The sequence below is a fragment of the Malaclemys terrapin genome, chromosome 21 (genome assembly GCF_027887155.1).
Source record: "Malaclemys terrapin pileata isolate rMalTer1 chromosome 21, rMalTer1.hap1, whole genome shotgun sequence".
In the NCBI taxonomy this organism is placed as follows: Eukaryota; Metazoa; Chordata; order Testudines; family Emydidae; genus Malaclemys; species Malaclemys terrapin.
Window position 1 is genome coordinate 9,949,265 of NC_071525.1, and position 23,936 is coordinate 9,973,200.

Consider the following 23,936-nt stretch of genomic DNA (forward strand, 5'->3'; position numbering starts at 1 on the left):
TGGAAAACCCAGGGCACAGCCTGCCCCCCCCAAGCCCTGGCATAGGGTGGGCATAGATAATCCACTAGCTGATTGGTGGCAAAGGGCCCAGCTGCGGGCACCTCGAGGGGAGCTGGGGGCTCCTACAGCCCCCTCCAGGCTCTTCTTGCAAAGGCATCAACTGCCTATTATGCCTTTGTCACTCCCGCCTCCAAGATCTGACCCCATCCTTACCCAGCCTGGGGGGAAGGAGGTGAGAAAGTCCAGCCCTGATCTCCACGCCCAGAGTCTGACCCAGTCTGGCTGCCCCACCCCCGACCTTACCCCTCTCTGAAAGCCTCTCCCTCTCTCTCTTCTCTGTCTCTGCTCTTCTTCCTAGTTAGCAGCCCAAGTCCTGGAGGAGAAGGGAGTGGGGTTTGGCCTGGTGGATTCGGAGAAGGACGCAGCAGTGGCCAAGAAGCTAGGTAAGGACTGAGCGGGGACCCCTGGGGGAGAGAACCCAGGGCCCACAACTCAGCCCCTCCTGACGGCCTCCCAGCCCATCCCAGGGCCCCTGGCTCACATCAGGACAGATCTGGTAACTTCCTTCCTGCTTCTGATGCCACATGGGGGACTCGGGTGGAGCTGATGCCATATGGGGCGCTCGGTCCCTGTGCCTGCCCCACCCTGGCCCCAGGCACGAAACAGCTGGATACACACCCAGGGAGGCAGAGTAGGGGTTTCTCCCTCCCCTACTCCTCGGCCCTGTCCCCGCCTACGGCCTAGCATGGAGGCTTCAGGGTCCCTGAGCTCCAGGTTTTGCGGAGGCGAAGCCCCCTTGAAGTTTTGCCCCTTGCTGGGACCCAGAGAGTCTAGCTCAGCGGTGGGACATTTGACTGCAGATCACCCGGTCGCTGGTTCAGATCAACCCATCCCCTGAGCTGTTGCTTTTTCAGCCACAAGCCACTGAGCAGCTGCAGCAATCCCCAGGGGAGGGTCTGCAGCTCAGACCGGATGGGCCCAGTCCCTTGTGCCCTTAACATCGTGGGAAGGTCCTGGGGAACGTGCAGGGCCAGGAGCCTTCATTCAGCCCCACTCAAAACTCTCCTCTCTTCAGATCTGGGAACCTGCTGGCTTCCTCCCTGTTCGATTCGGGGGGAGAGGGAAGGTTTCCAGGCTAGGCCTGGCCTCTGCCGGCGCCTCTGTGTAGGCTTCAGTGGAGGTCGGAGGGTTTCCCAACGTCTGGGTGCACGTCTGAACCAGCCCCAAGTTCCCACGGCTGGGGAAACGCAGGGGCGAGCTGTGGGTTGTGTTCCCCATCAGCTGCTCCCTGGGGTGCAGCGGGCAGCCTCACCGAAGGGTGTTCAGGCCAGGGGAAGCAGCGGGGGTGTCTGGGCTGTGGCTGCGCAGGGCCTGATGGTGGGTCCAGGCTCAGCCGGACAGCACCCCAAGGAGGGAGGGTGTCCAGACAGGCCAAGGTTTCTGCAGGGAAGTTTGCCTCCGACGAGATCAGCTGTTCACCCAAGGAGGAGTGTGCAGTGTGGGGAGAGGGAGCCCAGAGTCCAGCCTGCACTGAGGGGGCTCCACAGCCTCTTTCATATTATCCCCCGTGCCCCTGGAGAGCCCACAGGGGGCCAGAACCAGCCAGGAAGCAAAGGGGCTGAGCCTGCTTGCTGCTCTGCTCAGCAGCCACCAGAGGGCGCAGGGAGCTCACGGATGGGCACAGGGCAGGTGATGCCACAGTAAGGGCACCTGGGAGCATCAGTGGGGGCTAGTCGGGCCCCTGGCTCCCCCGCCCCTGTTCTCCACAGGCACAAACCCCAGAGCACCCCTGTTCCTCCTGCTCCTCCTGCCCTCACCCCACAGATCCCCTTCTCCCCGACCCCGACACCACAGACCCTCCCCCAACCCCATAGACACCCCCGTTCCTCCTGTCCTCACCCCACAGATCCCCTTCTCCCCAACCCCGACACCACAGACCCCCCCGCTCCCCCAACCCCATAGACACCCCCTGTTCCTCCTGTCCTCACCCCACAGATCCCCTTCTCCCCTGACCCTGACACCACAGACCCTCCCCCAACCCCATAGACACCCCCTGTTCCTCCTGCTCCTCCTGCCCTCACCCCACAGATCCCCTTCTCCCCGACCCCGACACCACAGACCCTCCCCCAACCCCATAGACACCCCCTGTTCCTCCTGCTCCTCCTGCCCTCACCCCACAGATCCCCTTCTCCCCGACCCCGACACCACAGACCCTCCCCCAACCCCATAGACACCCCCGTTCCTCCTGTCCTCACCCCACAGATCCCCTTCTCCCCGACCCCGACACCACAGACCCCCCCGCTCCCCCAACCCCATAGACACCCCCGTTCCTCCTGTCCTCACCCCACAGATCCCCTTCTCCCCCGACCCCGACACCACAGACCCTCCCCCAACCCCATAGACACCCCCGTTCCTCCTGTCCTCACCCCACAGATCCCCTTCTCCCCCGACCCCGACACCACAGACCCTCCCCCAACCCCATAGACACCCCCTGTTCCTCCTGCCCTCACCCCACAGATCCCCTTCTCCCCGACCCCGACACCACAGACCCCCCCGCTCCCCCAACCCCATAGACACCCCCGTTCCTCCTGCCCTCACCCCACAGATCCCCTTCTCCCCGACCCCGACACCACAGACCCTCCCCCAACCCCATAGACACCCCCTGTTCCTCCTGCTCCTCCTGCCCTCACCCCACAGATCCCCTTCTCCCCGACCCCGACACCACAGACCCTCCCCCAACCCCATAGACACCCCCTGTTCCTCCTGTCCTCACCCCACAGATCCCCTTCTCCCCGACCCCGACACCACAGACCCTCCCCCAACCCCATAGACACCCCCGTTCCTCCTGTCCTCACCCCACAGATCCCCTTCTCCCCTGACCCCGACACCACAGACCCTTCCCCAACCCCACAGACCCCCCCGCTCCCCCAACCCCATAGACACCCCCTGTTCTTCCTGCCCTCACCCCACAGATCCCCTTCAACCCTGATCCTGACACCACAGACCCTCCCCCAACCCCATAGACACCCCCCGTTCCTCCTGTCCTCACCCCACAGATCCCCTTCTCCCCGACCCCGACACCACAGACCCCCCCCGCTCCCCCAACCCCATAGACACCCCCGTTCCTCCTGTCCTCACCCCACAGATCCCCTTCTCCCCGACCCTGACACCACAGACCCCCCGGCTCCCTCAACCCCATAGACACCCCCTGTTCCTCCTGCTCCTCCTGCCCTCACCCCACAGATCCCCTTCTCCCCGACCCCGACACCACAGACCCCCCCGCTCCCCCAACCCCATAGACACCCCCTGTTCCTCCTGTCCTCACCCCACAGATCCCCTTCTCCCCAACCCCGACACCACAGACCCTCCCCCAACCCCATAGACACCCCCTGTTCCTCCTGTCCTCACCCCACAGATCCCCTTCTCCCCAACCCCGACACCACAGACCCCCCCGCTCCCCCAACCCCATAGACACCCCCCGTTCCTCCTGCTCCTCCTGCCCTCATCCCCACAGATCCCCTTCTCCCCGACCCCGACACCACAGACCCCCCCGCTCCCCTAACCCCATAGACACCCCCGTTCCTCCTGCCCTCATCCCACAGATCCCCTTCTCCCCTGACGCCGACACCACAGACCCCCCCGCTCCCCCAACCCCATAGACACCCTGGTTCCCCTCCCCTGGCCCCTCTGCTCCCCCCAACACTGACACCACCAAGATGCTCTCCTCCTGCCCCAGTGTGAGGCGTACACACACATACACACACACAATTCCCTCCAGCAGGGGGAGCTGAGCACACACACACACATACATACACACACACACACATGGTTCCCCCCAGCAGGGGAAGCTGAGCACACACACACACACAATTCCCTCCAGCAGGGGGAGCTGAGCACACACACACACATACATACACACACACACACATGATTCTCCCCAGCAGGGGAAGCTGAGCACACACACGCACACACACACACACATACACAGACATGATTCTCCCCAGCAGGGGGAGCTGAGCACACACACACACACACACACACACACATACACACACACAATTCCCCCAGCAGGGGAAGCTGAGCGCACACACACACACACACACACACACACGTTGCAGTGCCCGAGCCCTGGGGCGATTCCCCGGAGGCTCAGGGGGGTCGGGAGCTGTAACGCCCCTGCATCCGTGGCCCCTCTCACCGCTGTTTCCCTGGCAGGGCTGACGGAGGAGGACAGCGTGTACGTGTTCAAGGAGGATGAGATGATCGAGTACGACGGGGAGTTTGCGGCCGACACCCTGGTGGAGTTTCTCCTGGATGTGAGTGGCGTCCCCCGGTCCCTCGCCCTGCCCCCCTTCACTGACCGGCCCAGAGACACTGCCTGGGGGGGTTCGGGGAGACATGGCTCCCTGCCTCTGGAGGTTTCTGTCCAGGCGCTTTTCCCTTATGCTGCATATCACAGGCAGCATGCTCAGGGTCTCTCGCCAGCCTGACAAACCCTCCCACCCCCCGGGTCAGCCTGTATCACTGTCTCCATTTACAGGGGAGAAACTGAGGCAGGGTCACATGGTGAGTGAATGGTGGAGCTGGGAATAGAACCCAGGAGTCCTGGCTCCATGTCCTCTGCTCCAACCACTAGCCATCACTTCCTCACAGTGCTGAAGCTAGAACCCAGGAGCCCTGACTCCCATGCCTGGGCCTTCCCCACTAGCGCGTGCTGGGTCCCCTCCTTTGGCCTGGACGGCAGAAGAATGCAGGCTGTGCACAACCCACAGGCCTTGCCCCGTGTCCCCAGAGGTGGGGCTTGCCACGCCCCACCCTCCCCTCCTGCAGCGCCGGCTCCCTGGGTGTGGGGAGTGGGTTTCCCAGGGTCGGGTGCTGAGCTCCCTCTGCCCCCCTTGCAGGTGCTGGAAGACCCGGTGGAGTTCATCGAGGGAGACCGTGAGCTCCAGGCCTTCGATAACATTGAAGACGAGCCCAAGCTCATCGGCTACTTCAAGAACGAGGAATCAGAACGTATGTAGGCGGCGACTGGGGTCCCTCCGCTGGTGGGACCCCCCCCCCCCCCGGGCCCAGCCCCCCAGCCCAAGCTGCGCTGTTGCTATCGGCTGCAGAGGGCTGTGAGCTTCCTCCAAGCAGTGCCAGGGGAGTCATTAGCAGGCTGGCTAAGGGCTGCTGGGGAAGTGTGAGTGGATGGATAAAGGCGGCCCAATGGCAAACCTCCACGGCAGGGCAGCAGCAGCCACAACGGGTCTAGGAGTTTCTGCCGGGGCGGGGAGCTGGTCCCTGTGCTCCCAGTGTCAACTACAGGAAAATCTCTCATCGCTGCCAGGGGCAGGGCTTGCCCCCTCTGCGGCCACTAGGAGGCGACGTAACCAGACACAGCCGCTGAGAAGATGGGGCTGATAATACAGTAGGGGGTGCTCTTCTCTCTGACTCAATGCTGTCCTCAGTGCCCCAGTGAGTTGCTAGGGGGCGCTGTGCAGCCAGGAGTGGTGTGGGTGACTCAGTAGGGGGTGCTCTCTCCTCTGAGGCTGACCCAAATGCCCCAGCATGGGGCTAGGGGTCGCTGTGCTGTGCTGATGGAGGTGCTGCCTGATGCCAAATACAAACTGGGGGCCTGACCACGTGTAAGTCATTTAAGATTCCCTGGCCCTTTTTGTAAGAGCTGAGCTGTCATTCCTTGTGTCCAGGCCAAACCCCAGCCAGGTGATTCCACGGTCCCGCCTCCATCACCCCAATGTCCTGCAGCTTCACTTCCTGCACTGAACTGTGGTGTAGCGTTTTGTGTTGCTGTTAAACAGCTGCCACATCCCACCCCAGAGGTGGCTGCATTGCAGTGCTGGGTGAGCGATCCCTGTGCAGCGTTGCTATGCGCTGTTAAACAGCTGCTACATCCCACCCCAGAGGTGGCTGCATTGCAGTGCTGGGTGAGCGATCCATGTGCAGCGTTGCAGTGTGCTGTTAAACAGATGCCACATCCCACCCCAGAGGTGGCTGCACTGCAGTGCTGGGTGAGCGATCCCTGTGCAGCGTTGCTGTGCGCTGTTAAACAGATGCCATGCTCTACCCCTGAAGCAGGAACTCACCCTTCTTTGTAAGCTCCTTGTGAACTTTCTGGAGACAAAATGCTATGGAAAAGTCTCTCCTGTTGAGGCCAGTCCCTGAGCTCTTCCTGGTGCAGCCCCAGTGCAGTGACAGCAGGGCCAATGTCATCCCATCCAACAACCCAGCCAGGAGGTGACCGAGAGCAAATTCTCGTCACTGCCGTTTTGAATTCAGACCCGTTGTGAGCTAACAGCCCAGCAGCCTCTTGCCAATCCGTCTCGCCAGCATTAAGTGAGCTTAACCCGTCAGCCCTGTGGCTGTCACAGCTCCGCTCCACCCGGCGCCGAGTGAGGTGCCCGGCCCTGGAGCTATGGTGCCTGTGACCATTCCAGGCACAGTTCCCCTCCTGGTCGGACACGTTGCATCCCCGAGGATGGGGGGATCTGCCTGCCCGCTCTAGATTAACCCTCGCTTCAGATCCCGCACCCCCCACCCTGCCAGCCTCACCAGTTCCACTGCTTTCCAGCCCACATGCTCCTCTCTCTCTCCTACGGGCTGCCAGCCCGATTCTCCCCATCCCCTCCAGAGGCCCAGGCCCAGTCTCCTTTATGGCTAGCTTCACCGCTGCTCAGCTAAGAACTGAGCCAGATGAGCCCCCCAAATCTAACGAGTCTGAAAGAGTCGACACATTTAAAACAGAGGAAACCCAGGTCATGCCTGGACACGGCACATGGTTCACCCGTGGAACTCATTGCCACATGGTTTCATTGAGGTCAGCGGTTATCAGGATTGAAATAAAGGGTTGGGCATTGATATGGGAGGAAAATAAAGAGGGGATCGACAATGAACTCTCCTGCTTCACTGACGGTGCTGGGGCAAGGGTAAGTTACTCCATAAATTATCCCCAGGGTGGGGTCTCTTACTCCTTCCTGCAAGGCAGCTGAGACCGGCCATTGCTACAGATGCTCTGACACAGTTGGGGTGCTCCGAGCTGTGGCACGGGGGCTGTAATGACGACGAGTGCTCGGGGTCTCGTTAGAATGTCCCATCTGTTCCGCCAGGGGGCCCACCCTGACTGGCGGGGGAGAACGCCTCCCTCTGCCATTGCCACCACTTCCCATCCAGTCCTGGCTGCTTCTCTGGGCATCTCCCAGCCATGAGGGGCCCAGCACCAGGCTGTGAGCAGAGTCCGGTCCCCCCCGTGCTGGTGCTGCTTCAGAGGGGCTCTGGCAGGGTGAGCAGAAACGCACACGTGTAGCCGGCTAATAAGGTCAGGGGAGGCTAAACCCAGCCACACCATTGTCCAGACGGCAGAGCAGCGGGCCACCCAGCTTCCCTAACTGGGGCAACCCAGCAGCTGGGGTGTGAGCCCAGCAGGGGGATCCCGGAGTGCCCAAAGTGGGACAGATTTCCCCCGTCGGTGCCTTGGAGGACTGAAGGGAATGGCTGAGCAGAGATCTGTCCCGGGCAGCCAGGGAGACCCTGCAAATTAGGCATCAGGCATGGGGAGCAGGTGCTAGAAACACTCAGAAATGTACCAGTCACCACTCTGGGCAGGAGAGGGGTCTAGCCAAAGTCTGGCCTCCTGCGTTCTCTGTGCGGAGTATGAATTGGTGGCTGGGGTCAGGGCGGGGAGGCAAGGCTGGTGAGTTCTGTCCCCATCTCTGGGAAGAAAGTGTGGTCATAAAAGTGGAACCCGGTGCTCTTGGGCTTCTTCCCCTCTGTGTGACCTTAGACAAGTCCCTGCCCAGCTCTGTGCCTCGGTTTCCCTCATGGGTGAGGTCTCAATGGAGGATGTGGGAGCCAGGAGTACTGCGTAATTCGGAAGAAGTTTTACGGATGAATTCATGGGTTGATCTTTGAGACGTGTAGGTGAAAGACGCAGCAGAAGTAGGTGTTGTTATGTTTAATAATCAGTAATTAATTAATTGGCTAATCAATCAACACATGGGAAGCACGCCAGTCCTGAGAGGAGAGGAGGCATAAAGAGAGGAAGGGATGTTATGACTGGAGTGCCCCCTACGTTAGGAGCGAGCAGGCCTTTGTCCCCTCTAGTGGCTGACCTCTGGCAGGAGATAACAGTCTACTACAGCTGCTTGTTAAGAGTTGCTGGAGGCTCACGCTGTTAGTACAGAAGGTCCTGAGTTCAGGCCTGGGTGATGACCCTAGTTTGGGGCGGTTGCTGGTCCAGCCCTGGCCGTGGGTGTTCACAGCCCTATAACCATGACCCCATGGCTCTGGCTCTTTCAGATTTCAAGGCCTTTGTGGATGCCGCTGAGGAGTTCCACCCATACATCCCTTTCTTTGCAACCTTTGACAGCAAGGTAGGCGCAAGGGGGAGCGTCCAGCTAGTGATGGGGCAGGGCCAAGGGATGTCGAAGGGGGAAGGGGAAGCCTGTGTAACCCTCAGGAAGCAAAAGACCCTCATTTGGAGGGATGGGATCCTTCCCTCTCCCTCTGCCCATCTCCAAGCTCTATGGACAGCTGCTGCCAAAGCGAATGGGCCTGGAGTAACCCTGTTGGTTACTGGGGTGAGGCAGGGCAGAATCAGGCATGATTCCCCCGCTGCCAAGCACAAACTGCTCCGGCTGCAATCGGGGGAAGCTCCCTGGGATGGGGGAAAGGGGGATCAGGGCCAAAAGACCCATCCCACACCAGCTCCTTGGCAGCACGGCATACAGATCAGCCTCAGGATCAGGCCCCATCGCTCCCGCCCCTTCCGCAGCAGCAAAGGAAAGGAGCCCGCGGGGCTGAGGCGACTGCTGGGGGGTGTCCTGTGGGTCGTGGTAAGCGGGCCATGGACACCCCTTGCTCACTGGCCACCTGCCCTTGCCCCATCGCAGGTGGCCAAGAAGCTGACCCTGAAGCTGAACGAGATCGATTACTACGAGCCGTTCATGGACAAGCCCGTCACCATCCCTGACAAGCCCAACAGCGAGGAGGAGATCGTGCAGTTCATCGAGGAGCACAAGAGGTAGGGGGCTGCCAGCTGCGAGATGGGTTGGAGCCCCAGTAAGGCAGGAGGGTGGTCTAGTGCTTCAGACGCTGGGCTGGGACTCTGGACGCCTGGCTTCCAGTCCGACTCCCTGTCAGATCTTGGGAGAGCCACTCAGGCCTACGTTTTCCGGCATGACTGGTGATTTGGGGGATCGCCACTGCTGCTAGACACCCGCCCCCTGGAAACCAGACCCCATTACAGTGTCCAAATGCCTGAAGTCACCAGGCTTTAGAAAATTGCCATCTTAAGCACTACATGCCTCAGTTTCCCCGCCTGTCACCTGGGGAAACTTTGCCTGAAGGGCAAAGAGGCCCGAAGCTCCCCTACATCGGGGCTCCTGTAGGCAGCCAGGTCTGGGGAAAGTGGGCAGAGTTGGCTGAAGGAGCGCACAGCTAGGGAGACATAATCATTAAACTTCCCAGCTGGGCAGCTAAGGAAACCACGTCCGCACTCGTGGTGGGGGCAGCACGTCTCCAGGGGCGAATGCCACCCTGGCAGGGGTGGGTCTGGCTGTGAGGAGTTTGCTGCTGGGTGTGGCAGCGACGAGCCGGAGGTTGTACCCCTCAGCCCCTTGGGCTGCAGTGCTGGTCTGGAACAGGCTGGTTGCTGGGATCCCTCCGAGAAGGGTCTCGGGGGGGGGAGGGACTGGCCTGGAACCAGGAAGCAAAACAATCAGCAAAAAAAATAACTCAAAGTACGGGCCCACTTCTGCCAACTGGGCTGGGCTGGGCTGGGTGGATGGGGCTTACTTAGGGTTACCATTCGTCCGGATTTACCGGACATGTCCTCCTTTTTGTGCTAAAAATAGCGTCCGGGGGGAATTTGTAAAGCACTCACAATGTCCGGGATTTCCCCCCTCCCCCGGAGCGGCTGGGAGGGCTGCAGGAAAGTCCCGGGCTGGACTCTGGAGCAGCTGGAGAGGAGCTCCGCCCTGCATTCTGAGCAAGTGTCTCAGCACAAAGTGCAGCCCTCCCCTTTTGCAACTGGGAGCGGTTTCTGCCATGCCGGGTAGCAAAACGGGAGCGAGAGCACTTTGTGCTGATACAAGGGCAGCTCTCCCCTGCAACCCGGTCCGGGCCAGGGACCGGGTTTTGTTGTGCAGGGCCAGGGACCGGGTTTTGTTGTGCTGGGGAGCTTAGCCACGTGTCCGGCTCGCACAGAGCCCAACACCCTGTTCTGAGCAGCAGGGTAAGGGGGGCAGGAGAAGGGGCAGGGAGGTTCTGGAGGGGGCAGTCAAGAAACGGGGGGGGGGGCTTTTTGGGGGGAGTGGAGAAAGTTTTGGGCAGTCAGGGTACAGGTAGGGGGTAGGGTCCTGGTGGGCAGTTGGGGGGGGGTCTTAGGAGGGGGCAGTTAGGGGACAAGGAACAGGGAGTCTTAGGTAGGGGGTGGGGTTCTGGAGGGAAGTTAGGAGCAGGGGTCCCAGGAGGGGGCAGTCAGGGGACAAGGAGCGGGGGGTAGGGGGCTGGGAGTTCTGGGGGGGAGCTGTCAGGGGGCAGGAGTGGGGAGAGGGATCGGAGCAGTCAGGGGACAGGGAGCAGAGGGGTTTAGATGGGTTGGGAGTTCTGGGGGGGAGCTGTCAGGGGGCAGGAGTGGGGAGAGGGATCGGAGCAGTCGGGACAGGGAGCAGAGGGGTTTAGATGGGTTGGGAGTTCTGGGGGGGGCTGTCAGGGGGTGGGGAGTGGTTGGATGGGGCGTGGGAGTCCCAGGGGTCTGTCTGGGGGTGGGGGTGTGGATAAAGGTTGGGGCAGTCAGGGGACAAGAGGCAGGGAGGCTTAGATAGTCCTGGGGGGCAGTTAGGGGCAGGGGTCCCAGGAGGGAGTAGTCAGGGGACAAGGAACGGGGGGAGGGTTGGGAGGTCAGGGGGGGCGGGAAGTGGGAGGGGCAGGGGCGGGGCTAGGGCGGGGCTTCTCCCGTCCTCTTTTTTGCTTGCTGAAATATGGTAACCCTAGCTTACTGGTGACGGGGTGGGTATAGGGCAACACCTGGCGATGGGGGTAGGTGGGCCAGGTGGGAGCTTGTGATGGGGGACAGCTCTCAGGGGGGCGAGGTTCCTCGGACAGAGAGAGAAGTGATTGGGTGTGGAAGGGCACAGTCGGTCGTGCCATGGAGCCAGTCAGTCACTAGGGGGAGTTACAGTCAGGTACAGTAAGGAGCTGCAGTGGTTCATGACAGGAAGCTACAGTTCATTTTGACCTACAGCTACAGTCGGTCACCTTGGGGAGCTGCAGTCAGTTGTAACAGGGAGCTACAGTCGGTCATGAGGGTCACCATGAGGAGCTACAGCCAGTTAGGATTTCGCGCTGCAGTTGAACTTGATGAGGAGGGAGCTACCACTGGCTGCCATGGGGCATTGGGCAGCTGCCCCGAGGAGTCAGTTGCCATGGGGTGTTAGTTGCCATGGAGAATTAGTTGCCATGGGGAGTTAGGGTTGATGGTGAGAGGGGGCTATCCCAATGGGGAGATACCACGGCTGGCTTGCCATGGGGGGCAGGACTGCCCGGCACAGCCTGGTACAGACGCTGGTTTCCCCATTGGATGCCTGTGGCTAGGGATGGGATAAAACGTTTGCCCAGCCTGACAACAGCTCCGTTTCTATGGCTGCGGCAGAGCAAGGAAATTCTCCTGCTGCCATAGAAACATGGCACTGGGTTGGCGCAGAGTCTGTCTCCCAGGAGGGGGCTCAGCTCCTGGTTACTTCTGGGGGCTCCATGGAGCGAGAGCCCCCTCCTGCCCCTAAGGGACCCTCCTCCCGCAAAGGCAGTGATGTGATCCACACCCAGCCACTAGCCCGTCATGACCAGATCCACTCCTGTTGGGGGATTTGCCCCGAGACACCTCCTGCCCCTGCCCTCCACTAGGGGGAGCTGCTGTGATTTTCAGGGGGTGGGGCCATTGGAACTTAATAATTGTCTTCCCCAGGTGCCCAAGCCACGCCCCCTCCTCAGACAGCTCCGCCCATTTTTTCCCAGCCCAGGCTGCCCCTGGGGTCCTGGTGGGAGAGGGGGTTTCAGCTGCTTTGTCCTTCTGTGGCCTCCCCCATGACAGATTTTCCTGGAGCCAGTCCTATTGTCCTCCTCCATGTCCCCTCTAAAGCCCTCTCTGCTGAGATTCAACTCCAAGGCTCTGCCCACTTGTCACTAAATATCCTGTGGCACTTACGCAAGGAGTGGGGATGTTACTCTAGGGTCCTGGCCTAATTCTCACTTGGATCATTACAGCCCCGCTGCACACGGTCAGTTAGAGACAGGATTCCCCTTCATTTCCTGCCCTAAACTGCTGTGCTGCGTGGCTGTGACACAGCAGCTGTGTCCCACCCCAGAGACGGCTGCATTTGCAGCAGTGGGTGAGTGATGCTTCTGCAGCATAGCTGTGTGGCTGTTAAATGACTACACTGCCTCACCCCAGAGGTGGCTGCATTTCAGCAGCAGCCAAATCACAACCTCGGCAAGCAGAGCGCAGAAAGCACAGTGGATGGGGGCAGCTTGCCTGGCTTCTGCCCCTGCTGTCTGAGTATAAAGGGACTCCAGCACCCTACAGAAGAGAGAGGAGTTGCTGTGGAGTTTCATCCAGCTTGTTTCTCATTTATGCTGTCAAGCCCCCCTCTCTCCCCCACACACAATGGGCCTCTCCAGAGGGCATGGAGCAGACACAAGGATCCTGTTCCCAGGGTAGTGGGTGGAGCAGGGCGTGCTGCACTGTGGCTATTCCCTGCTTCTTGGGGAGCAGAGTGTAGAATAGAACAGCCCTGAGGCTTCTCTAACTGACACTGGAGCTGAAAGCCAAATTAACCCCCCCCCCCCCCGGGCCCAGGCCAGAAGGAGCCCCCCAGGCTCGTCTAGCCTGACCTGTGTCACCCAGGCCGGAGCACCTCATCCCGGGACTCCAAAGGTTTGTCGTGTTTGCTGTCCCCCCCCGCCCCTGGGCACTGGGAGCTAAGGGGTTAACAGCCCAGCCCCCGCCCCCCCCCCCCCCCCCCCCAGCAGATTGCATTTCTGGACAAGGATGTTCCTGACACATTGTCCTGGCTGCCTGTTCACGCTAATCCCCTCGGATCAAACTGCCGCTCCCCTCCCTCCCCCACCCAGCGACCTCAATACAGAGCAGCCGGGAGACGGGACAGACAAGGGGACGGGAGCGATTCAGGGGTGACGTTCCCCCGGCACAGAGGCCCAGGAGCACAGGGCATGGCTCTGCGAAGGGCGGTAGATCCCCAGGGCCAGATCTCTGCTTTTGTTCCATTTTACTGCCATGGTGCGTGAGGCCCTGCCCCTCCCTGACTCATGCTAAACGCTGGCAGATCAGGGACTTTGGTTGCCATGGCAGCTGCTCTTTATTCCATCAAATAGCTCGGCAGTTACTTCCCCGACTGGATTGTGTTTGATTTTGTGCTGCGTGGTTCCCTTTTGTATCTCTCCATCCGCCTTTGTCTCTCTCACTGTCTCTTCCCTACTTGTTGCAAAAATTTGGCTCAGGGTTTCAAACACCCAAAGCTTAGCACCACACAGACTGTGTTCTCCCATCGCAGGGTACAAGAACTGAACCTTAAGAGTCCTGTTCTCTAACCACTAAACCACACTCCCACCTAGAGCTGGCAATACAACCTAGGAGTCCTGCCTCCAGCTCCCTTTCGCTAACCACTACCCCACATTTCTACCTGTGGTGGGGTATAGAACCCAGTAGTCTTGACTTGCATGCCTCCTGCTCTAACCATTATACAACTCTCCCTTTCAATGCTAGGAGCAGAATCCAGGCACCATGGCGTTCAGTCCCCTGCTCTGCCCAAGAGTAATTAAACTCTGAGGACCACTCTTGCACCATGAAGGAGCATGGACTTAGCAGATGCCACCTGACTGCCCGGGGCATGCCTGATGGGGGCTGGGTTTCTGCAGGGCTCCATCCCTAACACACTCCCTCAAAGCAGCCTCTGTTGTTATCTTGCAGGTCAACACTGAGGAAGCTGAAGCCAGACAGCATGTATGAGACCTGGGTGAGTCCAGAGAAGGCCTGGTGTCTCGTGAGCTTAATGCTGTGCATGGCCAGTCAGGGGCCCAGCTCCTTGCCAACCAGCCATCTAACCCACCCAAGCATGGCGCTGAACTGTCACCATAAGCCCTCTAGCGTCCCGCCAGCCCACCCCCCAGAATGACACACTGGGGTGCCTGAAACCGTACTGCACTGAACCCTGGAAAACGTCCCTGGGGCGCAGTCCTGGATTGGCCCCCCAGGATGGACTAGGCAAGATTGAATAGTTCTTTCCCTAGCTCTGATTTCTTTCAACTCCTGAAGTTCGTGCTGGTTTCTCCCATGTTCCTTAACTCGGGCAAATCTCCCGTGGACGTCACCTGGCCCCATCCTTGCTGAACGTGTAACTCTTTGGGCCTGATTCTCCCATGCCCTATATCTTGTACCATCCTTTACATCTGTGCAAAGTGGGTAAGGAATGTTACCAGATCAGCACTTCACCCCCATTTTGCGCTGCACAAAAGTCAGGGCAACGGAGAATCAGACCCCATGAGTGAAGGACTCAGCTGGGATTGGGTCTGTTCTTTAGTCAGTTCCTTAAAAATGCACCACACGCACACCTGTGACCAGTTTCTTCGCTGACGTAGAGCAGGGTAGTTCCAGCGACATAAATGCAGCTATGCTGATTTACACCAGCTGAGGATCTGGCTCCTAAAACCTTTATGAAAAATATATGAAAAAAATCCCACGAAACCGGACACATTTATGCCCTTTAATTAAAGCATTCAGCTGACTCGTTAAATAGTCAGTGGATGTTAGGTGCCTAAATACCTTAGGGTCTGGGCCTCAGTGTCCAGCTGTTTGGGCCCAGTTATACATTGGTTTGGGGGAAGGGCGCGGGGGGGGACGACGTTAAGGATTTTAGAAAACGAATGTTAATAGAAATGATTTCGTGGATTTTTTCCTCGTTTCCAGCAAAACACTTTTCTGTTTTGATTTAGACACTTCTCTGTTTCTTCAGCAGCTAAAAGGCATCAGCTTTGGGCTGGTGCAGGAAAAGCAGAAAGTGACATTGACTAGACAGTGAAATTGACTAGAAAGTGAAATTGACGAGCAAGTGAAAATGAGCAGAAACTGACAGCACAAATTAGATGTTTCACATGCTTTCTGTTTTAACAACCTGCCGTGGTGTCATTAGCACCGGGAAGGGAATTTGTTTTCTAAACAATATAGGGGCCAAATTTTCAAACTAATATCAGGCATCAGAATCTAGACATAGGCAACTGAATAATTGGCTTAATTTTTCAGAAGTTCTGATCCTAACTTCAATGGCAGTTCTGCACGCTCAGAAAAATCAAAGCACCCAAGATTGAAAATGTGGGCTCTCGTTTTTAGCCTCGCCATGTCCCATTATGTATTTGACATTTTTTTTAAATCACAAAGATGGGGGTGATTTTGTAAGATATTTTCCCCCTTTAATAGTTTATTGTCACCTCTGCCTTTCATATGTGTGCCTATTGCCAATATGTTTTATAGTACATATAACAAATAACATTTCCTGCATGTGCCAACATCCGGTAATAAACACTAACCCTAAAATATCACTGATCCTGTTACTTTCTAAGCTGCATTATTCTTTGGTTTGTAGGTGTTCTCTCTGTGTGTCTATTGGAGGGAGAGGTTAATGTTATGGGGTATATGTATGTGTGTGTGGTGTATCCAATATGTGTGTCTGCGCACATGTAATTGTGCTTCTGCATGTGTGTATATGTGTGTGCACATACGCTGTGTGTGTGTCTGGTTTGTGCAGAATGTGTGTACCTGTGATTTGCATGTGTGTGGTGTGTTTGCATATCTGAGACGATGTCGATACATGCCTCTTTCTTTGGGTGGGACGTGTATTCCTGCAGTTATCTGCATGTATTGCGCATGTACGCATGCACAAAGATCTGTGTGTGTCTGTGTACACTTGCCAAGGTGTGTGCATGCGTGTGTACATATATCCTTTTATGTGTGTGTGCCCAACAAAGTAGGGCCACTTCCATAACGGCCTGTGTGTATATTTGTGTGTGTGTTTTGACACGTGTATTTCGAGTTCTGTGCATGTAAATCTTTCGGTGCACCTGGGTGCGTAGGTGTATTTTCACAGGAGGCTGTGAGCATACGGTGCGCACATGGTAATCGTGAATGTACATGAGTATGGTGGTGTGGGGGTAGGTGTGTGGATGTGGGCAGGGAGTGTCCTTGGGAGCTTCGATATGACTATGTATGGATGTGTCTGTACCGGAGTGTGAATGGGCTGTGTTCATTTGCATTCAGGTGTGTACTGGGCTGTGAAAGTCTGTGTTGGGGTGAATGAGACGTGTGAGCTTGCACTAGGGTTTGCATTGGGGCACTGATGAGTGTGCACGGGGTGTGTGAATGGGGGTGTGAGCTAGCACTAGGGTTTGCATTGGGGCACTGATGAGTGTTCCCAGGGGTGTTAATGGGGGTGTGAGCTTGCACTAGGGTTTGCATTGGGGCACTGGTGAGTGTGCATGGGGGTGTGAGCTTGCACTAGGGTTTGCATTGGGGCACCGATGAGTGTGCATGGGGTGTGTGAATGGGGGTGTGAGCTTGCACTAGGGTTTGCATTGGGGCACTGGTGAGTGTGCATGGAGGTGTGAATGGGGGTATGAGCTTGCACTATGGTTTGCATTGGGGCACTGATGAGTGTGCATGGGGTGTGTGAATGGGGGGAGCTTGCACTAGGGTTTGCACTGGGGCACTGATGGGTGTGAATGGGGGTGTGAATGGCGTATGTGGACCTGCCTTCACGTGCGAATGGGGCTGTGGTGAGTGTGTAGACCTGTCCATCTCCCAGCTGATCCTCTGACCCGAACATACTCTGCACCCCACTCCTCCCTATTTGCATGGGGGGGGGAAGAGGGGTCTGACACCCCCACACAACAGGAAGGTGGATGCACCTGGTGACCAGTGACTCTCTCTGCTCCACTCCCCAGGAAGATGACATGGATGGAATCCACATTGTGGCCTTTGCAGAGGAGGATGACCCTGGTAAGAGCTGCCGCTGATCACTGTGCAGAGACCCAGAGCGGCTGAGCAGAGCGCCAGGGGCACTGCAGCACCCCAGGGGGACACGCTATGGGCCGGGGTGCAGCATCCTCCAATGAGGGGTGCTTGACGGTCTCAAAAGGGGCCCTCTATGCTCTGAGGGGCACAGCTCCATTATGGGGCCGGGTGGGATGCAGAAGTCTGGCTGCTGGGAAGGGTGCATGGCAGGGGGAGGGGGCAGCGGGAGCAGATGGGGCTGGTACCACCTGAAGGTCAGGCAGGTGAAATAGACACATGAAGGTGGCACCAGGGCAAAGGAGCGGCAGCAGGTGGGGATCAGGCTGTGTCTGATTCATTGCAGGGCGGGCACGGCCCCCTCCGGTTCCTCCCCAACCTGCCTCTGAGCTGGGATGCTCTGCTCTTGGGGGAGGAGGAGGCAGGAGCTGGAGCAGGGTGCGTGGGAGGGGGTGTTGGGGGTGTTCATAAGCTGGGAGGGATCTGGAGTTGGGGGTGTTACTGTGTAGGGAGAGGGGGTTCAGGCTGGGGTGCTTGGCATGCAGCGGGGGGCGGCAGGTGAGAGGGAGGTTGGCGGGGAGGTGGCCTTTCTCCCCTGGAGCTCACAGTGCTCAGCTCAGCGGCCACTCCCTGGGGCAGTGGCCGCTTGCCCTTGTCCTGGTCTCTCACCCACCTGCTCTCTCCGGGCGCAGACGGTTACGAGTTCCTGGAGATCCTGAAGGATGTTGCCCAGGACAATACGGACAATCCTGACCTGAGCATCATCTGGATCGACCCGGAGGACTTTCCCCTGGTAGGTGGTGCCCACGCGTTCCAGAGCCACTGTCCGGAGTCAGGGGCTCGCTGGTGGCCAGCGTGAGGGATCGTGTAGCTGCAGGCTGAGGGTGGAATCGGCGAGAGGCCCTCCCCCACCTTTCCGAGGGCCTGTCTGCCCAGGAACGGAACACCCCACTAGGGGACTCTGCCGTAAGGCGTCTGGATCTTGCCTACTCCGGCCTCCCCAGACCAGGTCACAGCCACGGGTGGGGCCACAGGGCAGGAGGGTAAAGAGGAAGGGCCAGATCCAGCCCTGGTGTAATGGCACGGACTCCAGCGCCCTTACCCCAGGGATGAACTCGGCCTCAGAGCTGTAACAGAATCACTGGTACTGTGAGGAGAAGGGCTGTGTAAATTCTGCCTGCAACAGAGCACCGGCCTCAGGGCAGTTATCGAGTGGGAACTCCTCACACACTGTTTTCACACGGAGTCACACACCCAGATCTACCTCACCAGCCAGGTGAGCTTACCTCTATGATAGCTGGTCCCTTGCACCAAGAGTCACAGCAATAGGTTATGCCCAGTCCCAAAAGGCCAGTCACTTGCCCCAGGTCACTTGCACCTTAGATCTCACACCAAAGACAACGCTTGTAGCATTGTTGCCAATCCAATAATAAACAATATGAAGATATACATTAAACAGGAAAAGGAAATGAGAGATATTTACAGGGTTAATCCAGGTGAACAAAGATACACAAATGAGTTACAATCGTAATTGTCAAAGGTAATAGAAGCTTCTATCATAAGCAAGCTCTATACGTCCTTCAGGGCTAAGCAGCTGGGGATCTCTTGCTTATGCCTAGAACACCTTGCCCCCCCCCAGAGTCTGAGCAGCACAGAGATCCAGGTCCTTCTTGTTAGGGGCTTTTATCCCTTAGCTGAAAACTCTGGGAGGAATCCACTTGCATGACTCGTCTTCACGGGGGGAGAACAGAACAACCAACATCTTTTGTCCTCATAGACTCATAGACTCTAAGGTCAGAAGGGACCATTATGATCATCTAGTCTGACCTCCCGCATGATGCAGGCCACAAAACCTGACCCACCCACTCCTGGAAGAATTCTCTCCCTTGACTTAGCTGTAGAACTCCCAAATCATTATTTAAAGACTTCTAGTCGCTCAGAATCCTCCAGCAAGCAACCCCTGCCCCATGCTGCGGAGGAAGGCGAAAAACCTCCAGGACCTCTGCCAATCTACCCTGGAGGAAAATTCCTTCCCGACCCCAAATATGGCGATCAGCTGAACCCTGAGCATGCGGGCAAGATTCTCTAGCCAGACCTTCTGGAATAGTACTCTGTAGTAACTTTTAATATCCCATCATTGACCATTGTTATCGACCTATTGACTAAAATCACTGTATCCCATCAAACCATCCCCTCCATAAACTTATCAAGCTTGATCTTAAAGCCAGAGAGGTCTTTCGCCCCCACTGTTTCCCTCGGAAGGCTATTCCAAAACTTCACCCCTCTGATGGTTAGAAACCTTCGTCTAATTTCAAGCCTAAACTTCCCGACGGCCAGTTTATATCCATTCGTTCTAGTGTCCACATTAGTATTGAGCTAAAATAATTCCTCACCCTCCCTGGTATTTATCCCTCTGATATATTTAAAGAGAGCAATCATATCCCCCCATGTCCTCTTTAACATCCCACAATCTGGTGTCAATGGACCTTTCCTGTTGGGCAGAATGTGACACCTTCTGCTGCAGATCAGCACGTCACACTAGTTCATGTCTCTCTTCTGTCTGGTGATTTACACAGTCACAGAGGCTCACAATACCACCGCTCAGATATTACCTTATAATGTAGGATACAGATGTTATAAAGGAGATTAATGCTGGCAGCATCTCGCCAGCATTCAATAACGTCTAAACACTAAACACATTCTTCTAATCCCATTTTAACAATACTAACACACAGGTGAGCCAAACTGATTCAAACTGGGTATTTGGCAGGGGGGACATTGTCATGAGCTGGCACCTGGTTTGCCAGCGTCACAATAGATAGATAAACAGACAGACTTCCTGCCTCTAAGCATCGTTAATGCACAGTTCTGGCTGGGTGGCAGGGCCTCGCGCCTTTCCAGAATACTGACTGCACGGCACCTCTTCTGTGACAGCCAGGAAATACTGTGTTAAGGTGCATGCCAGCCCCGCCAGCCAGAGCTGAGTGATGACCCTCCCTATCCCAGCAGATGCGGTCGTGTTCTCTCATCCCGGGTGCGTTGGGGCTCGGTGGGGACACAGAGTAGGAGAAATGTCAGACTTTGTCCTCACTAAGGTAAAAGTCCCACTCAGGGCAGACTCGGTGAACTGCAGCTGGTTGCACCTGGGTGCTGCCCAGCCAACACTGTCAGAGCTGCCAGACGTTACCGCCCCCTGATCCTTGTCCCAAGGATCCCTCGGGGAAAATCCCCTGCACTTCCCTGTGCCCGGTAGGGACCTGTCACCTCTGCCCCAGAGCTCCACAGCAGGAACACCCCATTGTGCTGCTGTACTCCCAAGATCTCAGCCCAGAAACGAGGGGTCCCACTGGGTGCAGATGCCCCTTTCCACATATCACAGCCTGAGCTGTGGCGACCTTCCCCCGTCAAACCAGCTGTCCCTGGCCCAGCCAATCCTAGTGTCCGTCCCCCAGCCAGTCCTGCTGTCCCTGGCCCAGCCGCTCCAGGTGTCCTTCCCGCAGCCAGTCCTGCTGTCCCTGGCCCAGCCGCTCCAGGTGTCCTTCCCCCAGCCAGTCCTGCTGTCCCTGGCCCAGCCGCTCCAGGTGTCCTTCCCCCAGCCAGTCCTGCTGTCCCTGGCCAAGCGGCTCCAGGTGTCCTTCCCCCAGCCAGTCCAGCCATCCCAGGTCACTATCTGGAGCACCAGGCACTGGCCACTGTCGGAAGACAGCATACTGCGTTAGATGGACCTTTGGTCTGACCCAGTGTGGCCGTTCGTATGTTCAGCCATTCCAGCCACCCCAACACAGGGAGGGTCAATGGTGGTGCACACAGACCAAAGAGAGAGTCCAGGGCTGTGGGATTCGCTGGGCCACATAAAAATAGCACATGTACTTAGTCATTCCTCCCATCTGCTTGTCACAGGGCAGCCCTGTCTGAGACACGCTGACAGGGCATCCCAGGGGCTCTTGCCCGGTCCAGGAGGCACAGTTAAGGTTGTGGGGCAGGGCTGGTGTTAACTCTGCGTTTCCTGGTTTTTCGGTGGATTAAATGGAGCAGAACTTGATGTTTTGAAAGGGCAAAAAGCAGCAATGGGAAACCTTAACTCTGGATTAACAATGTTTTGGGCAGTGAATGGATAGATGGAGAGTGACAGAGAGATGGGTGTGTCTGGGGATAGATAGATAGATAGATAATGGGGGTGTATGGGGATAGATAGATAGATAGATAGATAGATAGATCCTATTTCACAGGTGATAGTGGACTGTGTTATGCTCCACAGAGCTGTTCTTTGCCAGCAGACCCTCCCGAGAGAGCCGCTGTTCCCAGCACCTCCTGCCCTTCGGGGTGGCTCTGCCTTGGGGGCGGGAAGGCTAGCTGGGGGGCAGTCCAGTGTGTGCTCAGCCCACTCTGGAAATGGCACTGGGCAGCACAGGCTGGGAGCTGGAGCCGCAGGGAACCACAGGGTCTGTCTGTGCCTGGCAGCCTCCATAACAAATCCCCTTTCTTATTTCATCTACTTGCCTTTGCCGGTCCCAAGGGAGGCTCCGTCCTGGGGCCCAACGTTCTCACATTAAGCCTTGAGGCCATGCCAAGCCGGTCAGTGTCTGGGTGCAGATGGTGCTTTTAGAATGTGGAATAAAATGAATAGGGGTGTGTGTCACCGCTGCCCTCTGCTGGATGAACCCGGAACAGTTTGATGGTGCGTCATAAGCCCTATTGTACTAACAACTAATGGGGAGTCTCCGTTAGCTCAGGTGGCAGGTGCCATGGTGCAGAGCAGGCATGGCTTTGTTGCAGTGTTCATGCCCCTTTGCTCTTCTTCTCCCGCTCCAGCTGATCCCATACTGGGAGAAGACGTTCGATATCGACCTGTCCCAGCCCCAGATTGGTGTGGTCAACGTCACAGATGTGAGTATACAGACACGCAGGGGCCACCCGTGTGTCGGGGCCAGTCTGGCTGGGAGTCAGTCTCTCTGCAGTCCTTGGGGATGTGACCCCTGCTGGGTCGAGGGAGCCCAATGCCCCGCCTCCCCGCAGCCTGTGTTTCAAACGTGTGCTGGAGCCATGGGGAAATCAGCACGGCTGTAGCCCAGCTCGGGGACACGCTTCCAACATGCTTTGGTCCTGTGTGTTCTGCACAGATTGGTCTGTGTCAGAAATGCCCCAACACTGGCTCCACAGATTTAGCATCCCGGCCTCCTCTGTGCAGCTGCTGATCTCTGTGCCCTGCGGAGCGCACTGGGCCACAGAGATCCAGCCTGGAGCCTGAATGAATTATGGGCCAGGTCTGGAGGCCCCAGTTTATGCCCAGAGCTGCCCCAGGCCAGCTTCCCCCTGGTGTCCGGTCAGCTTGCTCCAGCCTTGAGGCTCGCAGGGACCAGGATCGCTCAGGCCAGGGCCTGATCCTTGGTAGCAATGGGGGTGGGGCAACTGTACAGTACGAACACTGGGATCCGAGACCTGCGCCGCTCGTCACACAGAGAGCCTGGCCACGCTGGATCCAGCACTGGGGGTGACCCTGTCTCTGGCCTCCTGCCCTCCCCGCCACTCCTTCCCTCCCCCGCAACTCACCGCTCTCCCCTTCCCCCTCAGGCTGACAGCATCTGGATGCAGATGGACAACGAGGAGGACCTGCCATCCGCAGAGGAGCTGGAGGACTGGCTTGAGGACGTGCTGGAGGGGGAGATCAACACAGAGGATGATGACGACGACGACGATGACGATGACGACGACGATGATGACGATTAGCTGCCTCTCTGTGGGCGTCCCCAGCCTGCCTGACACACAAGGCCAGGCCCTGCCCGGGTCGCACCCGTGCCACCCCATCGGGGGCTCAGGGGTGGGAGTGACGGGCCCGCGGCCGCGCCGGGGTGAAGAACGCCACCAGACTCTAACGATAACGCCTTTTTATATGGATCTGACCGCAGCCAACGTCCCCCGGCCCCACACTACCCCCTGCAGGACGCTGACTCCAGGGGGGAGACTGGGCCCCCTGGGGACGAATCCCCCCCAGTAGAGTCCGTCTGCCCCCTCCCCCTCCATCTCTGTTTGCAGCGGCCCATCTGGATTTTGATCTCAGCACGTGTGAGTCGGGAGCTGCCAGGTCCCCTGCCCTGAGCGTCCCACTCCGCCCTTGCATGTCACGAGCGCCTCCTGGCCACTCCCTTCCCCACGGTAGAGCTGGGAGACTTTGCCCTTTCCCTGCTGAGGGGCAGGTGTTCACCCAGCCTGAGCCAAACATCGAAGGGGGAGAGTTTCAAAAGCACCGGAAGAGCCCAAATCCCGTCGGCTTTCATTATGCTCTTAAATCCCTCCCCTGAATTTGTGGAGGGGAAGTTACAGCTCAGCTGGAACGTTGTGGGTTATAACTGAGTCCCTCCCCTCATAAAAGCCAAATGCCTGGAGCTAGAGGAGAATCCCCATTCTCTTTCAGCATTATAGGGCTCATGACACACAGTAGAGCAGCTCCCGTCCCAACCACTAGAGGGCAACTGTGTCCTATACAGACATAGTCAGTCCATTACAAAGCATAAATAAGCCTGCAGGCAAACTGAAGGCCAAATCAGAGGAAATCTGTCCCTTAAAATTGTTGTTTGCCAACCTGAGATAAAAATCCATTCTGCGTGTTTCCCCTCCTCCACTGGCAGCTCGTCCCTTTCCCAGTGTCCCTGTGTGGACTTTTAATCAGCGATCTCCGCTGGTTTCATCGCAGCACAACGCACCCTTACCTCCTCCCACGGAACAACACGGCGCCACCCCCACACACACACGCCCTCCCTCGCAGGGGAGCAGCCAATGTACAATTTGTATATTTTTAAACAACTTTGTACAGATCAATATTGTATCAACCAACGTGATTAAAAACGAACAGTGAGAACAACAA

The 23,936-nt window shown here is 57.5% G+C and overlaps 1 protein-coding gene across 1 annotated transcript in view; it reads left to right on the forward strand.

Annotated features, from left to right (window-relative positions):
* CASQ1 (calsequestrin 1) overlaps positions 1–23,936 on the forward strand; it is a 35,499-nt gene extending 11,563 nt beyond the window's left edge. Inside the window, exons 2-11 of the mRNA XM_054011094.1 lie at positions 359–443; positions 4,216–4,316; positions 4,902–5,013; positions 8,296–8,369; positions 8,889–9,019; positions 13,985–14,030; positions 17,008–17,062; positions 17,767–17,867; positions 21,887–21,961; positions 22,646–23,936. Coding sequence (XP_053867069.1) covers positions 359–443; positions 4,216–4,316; positions 4,902–5,013; positions 8,296–8,369; positions 8,889–9,019; positions 13,985–14,030; positions 17,008–17,062; positions 17,767–17,867; positions 21,887–21,961; positions 22,646–22,801 — 936 coding nt within the window. The 3' untranslated portion in view covers positions 22,802–23,936. The remainder of the gene's footprint in view (positions 1–358; positions 444–4,215; positions 4,317–4,901; positions 5,014–8,295; positions 8,370–8,888; positions 9,020–13,984; positions 14,031–17,007; positions 17,063–17,766; positions 17,868–21,886; positions 21,962–22,645) is intronic.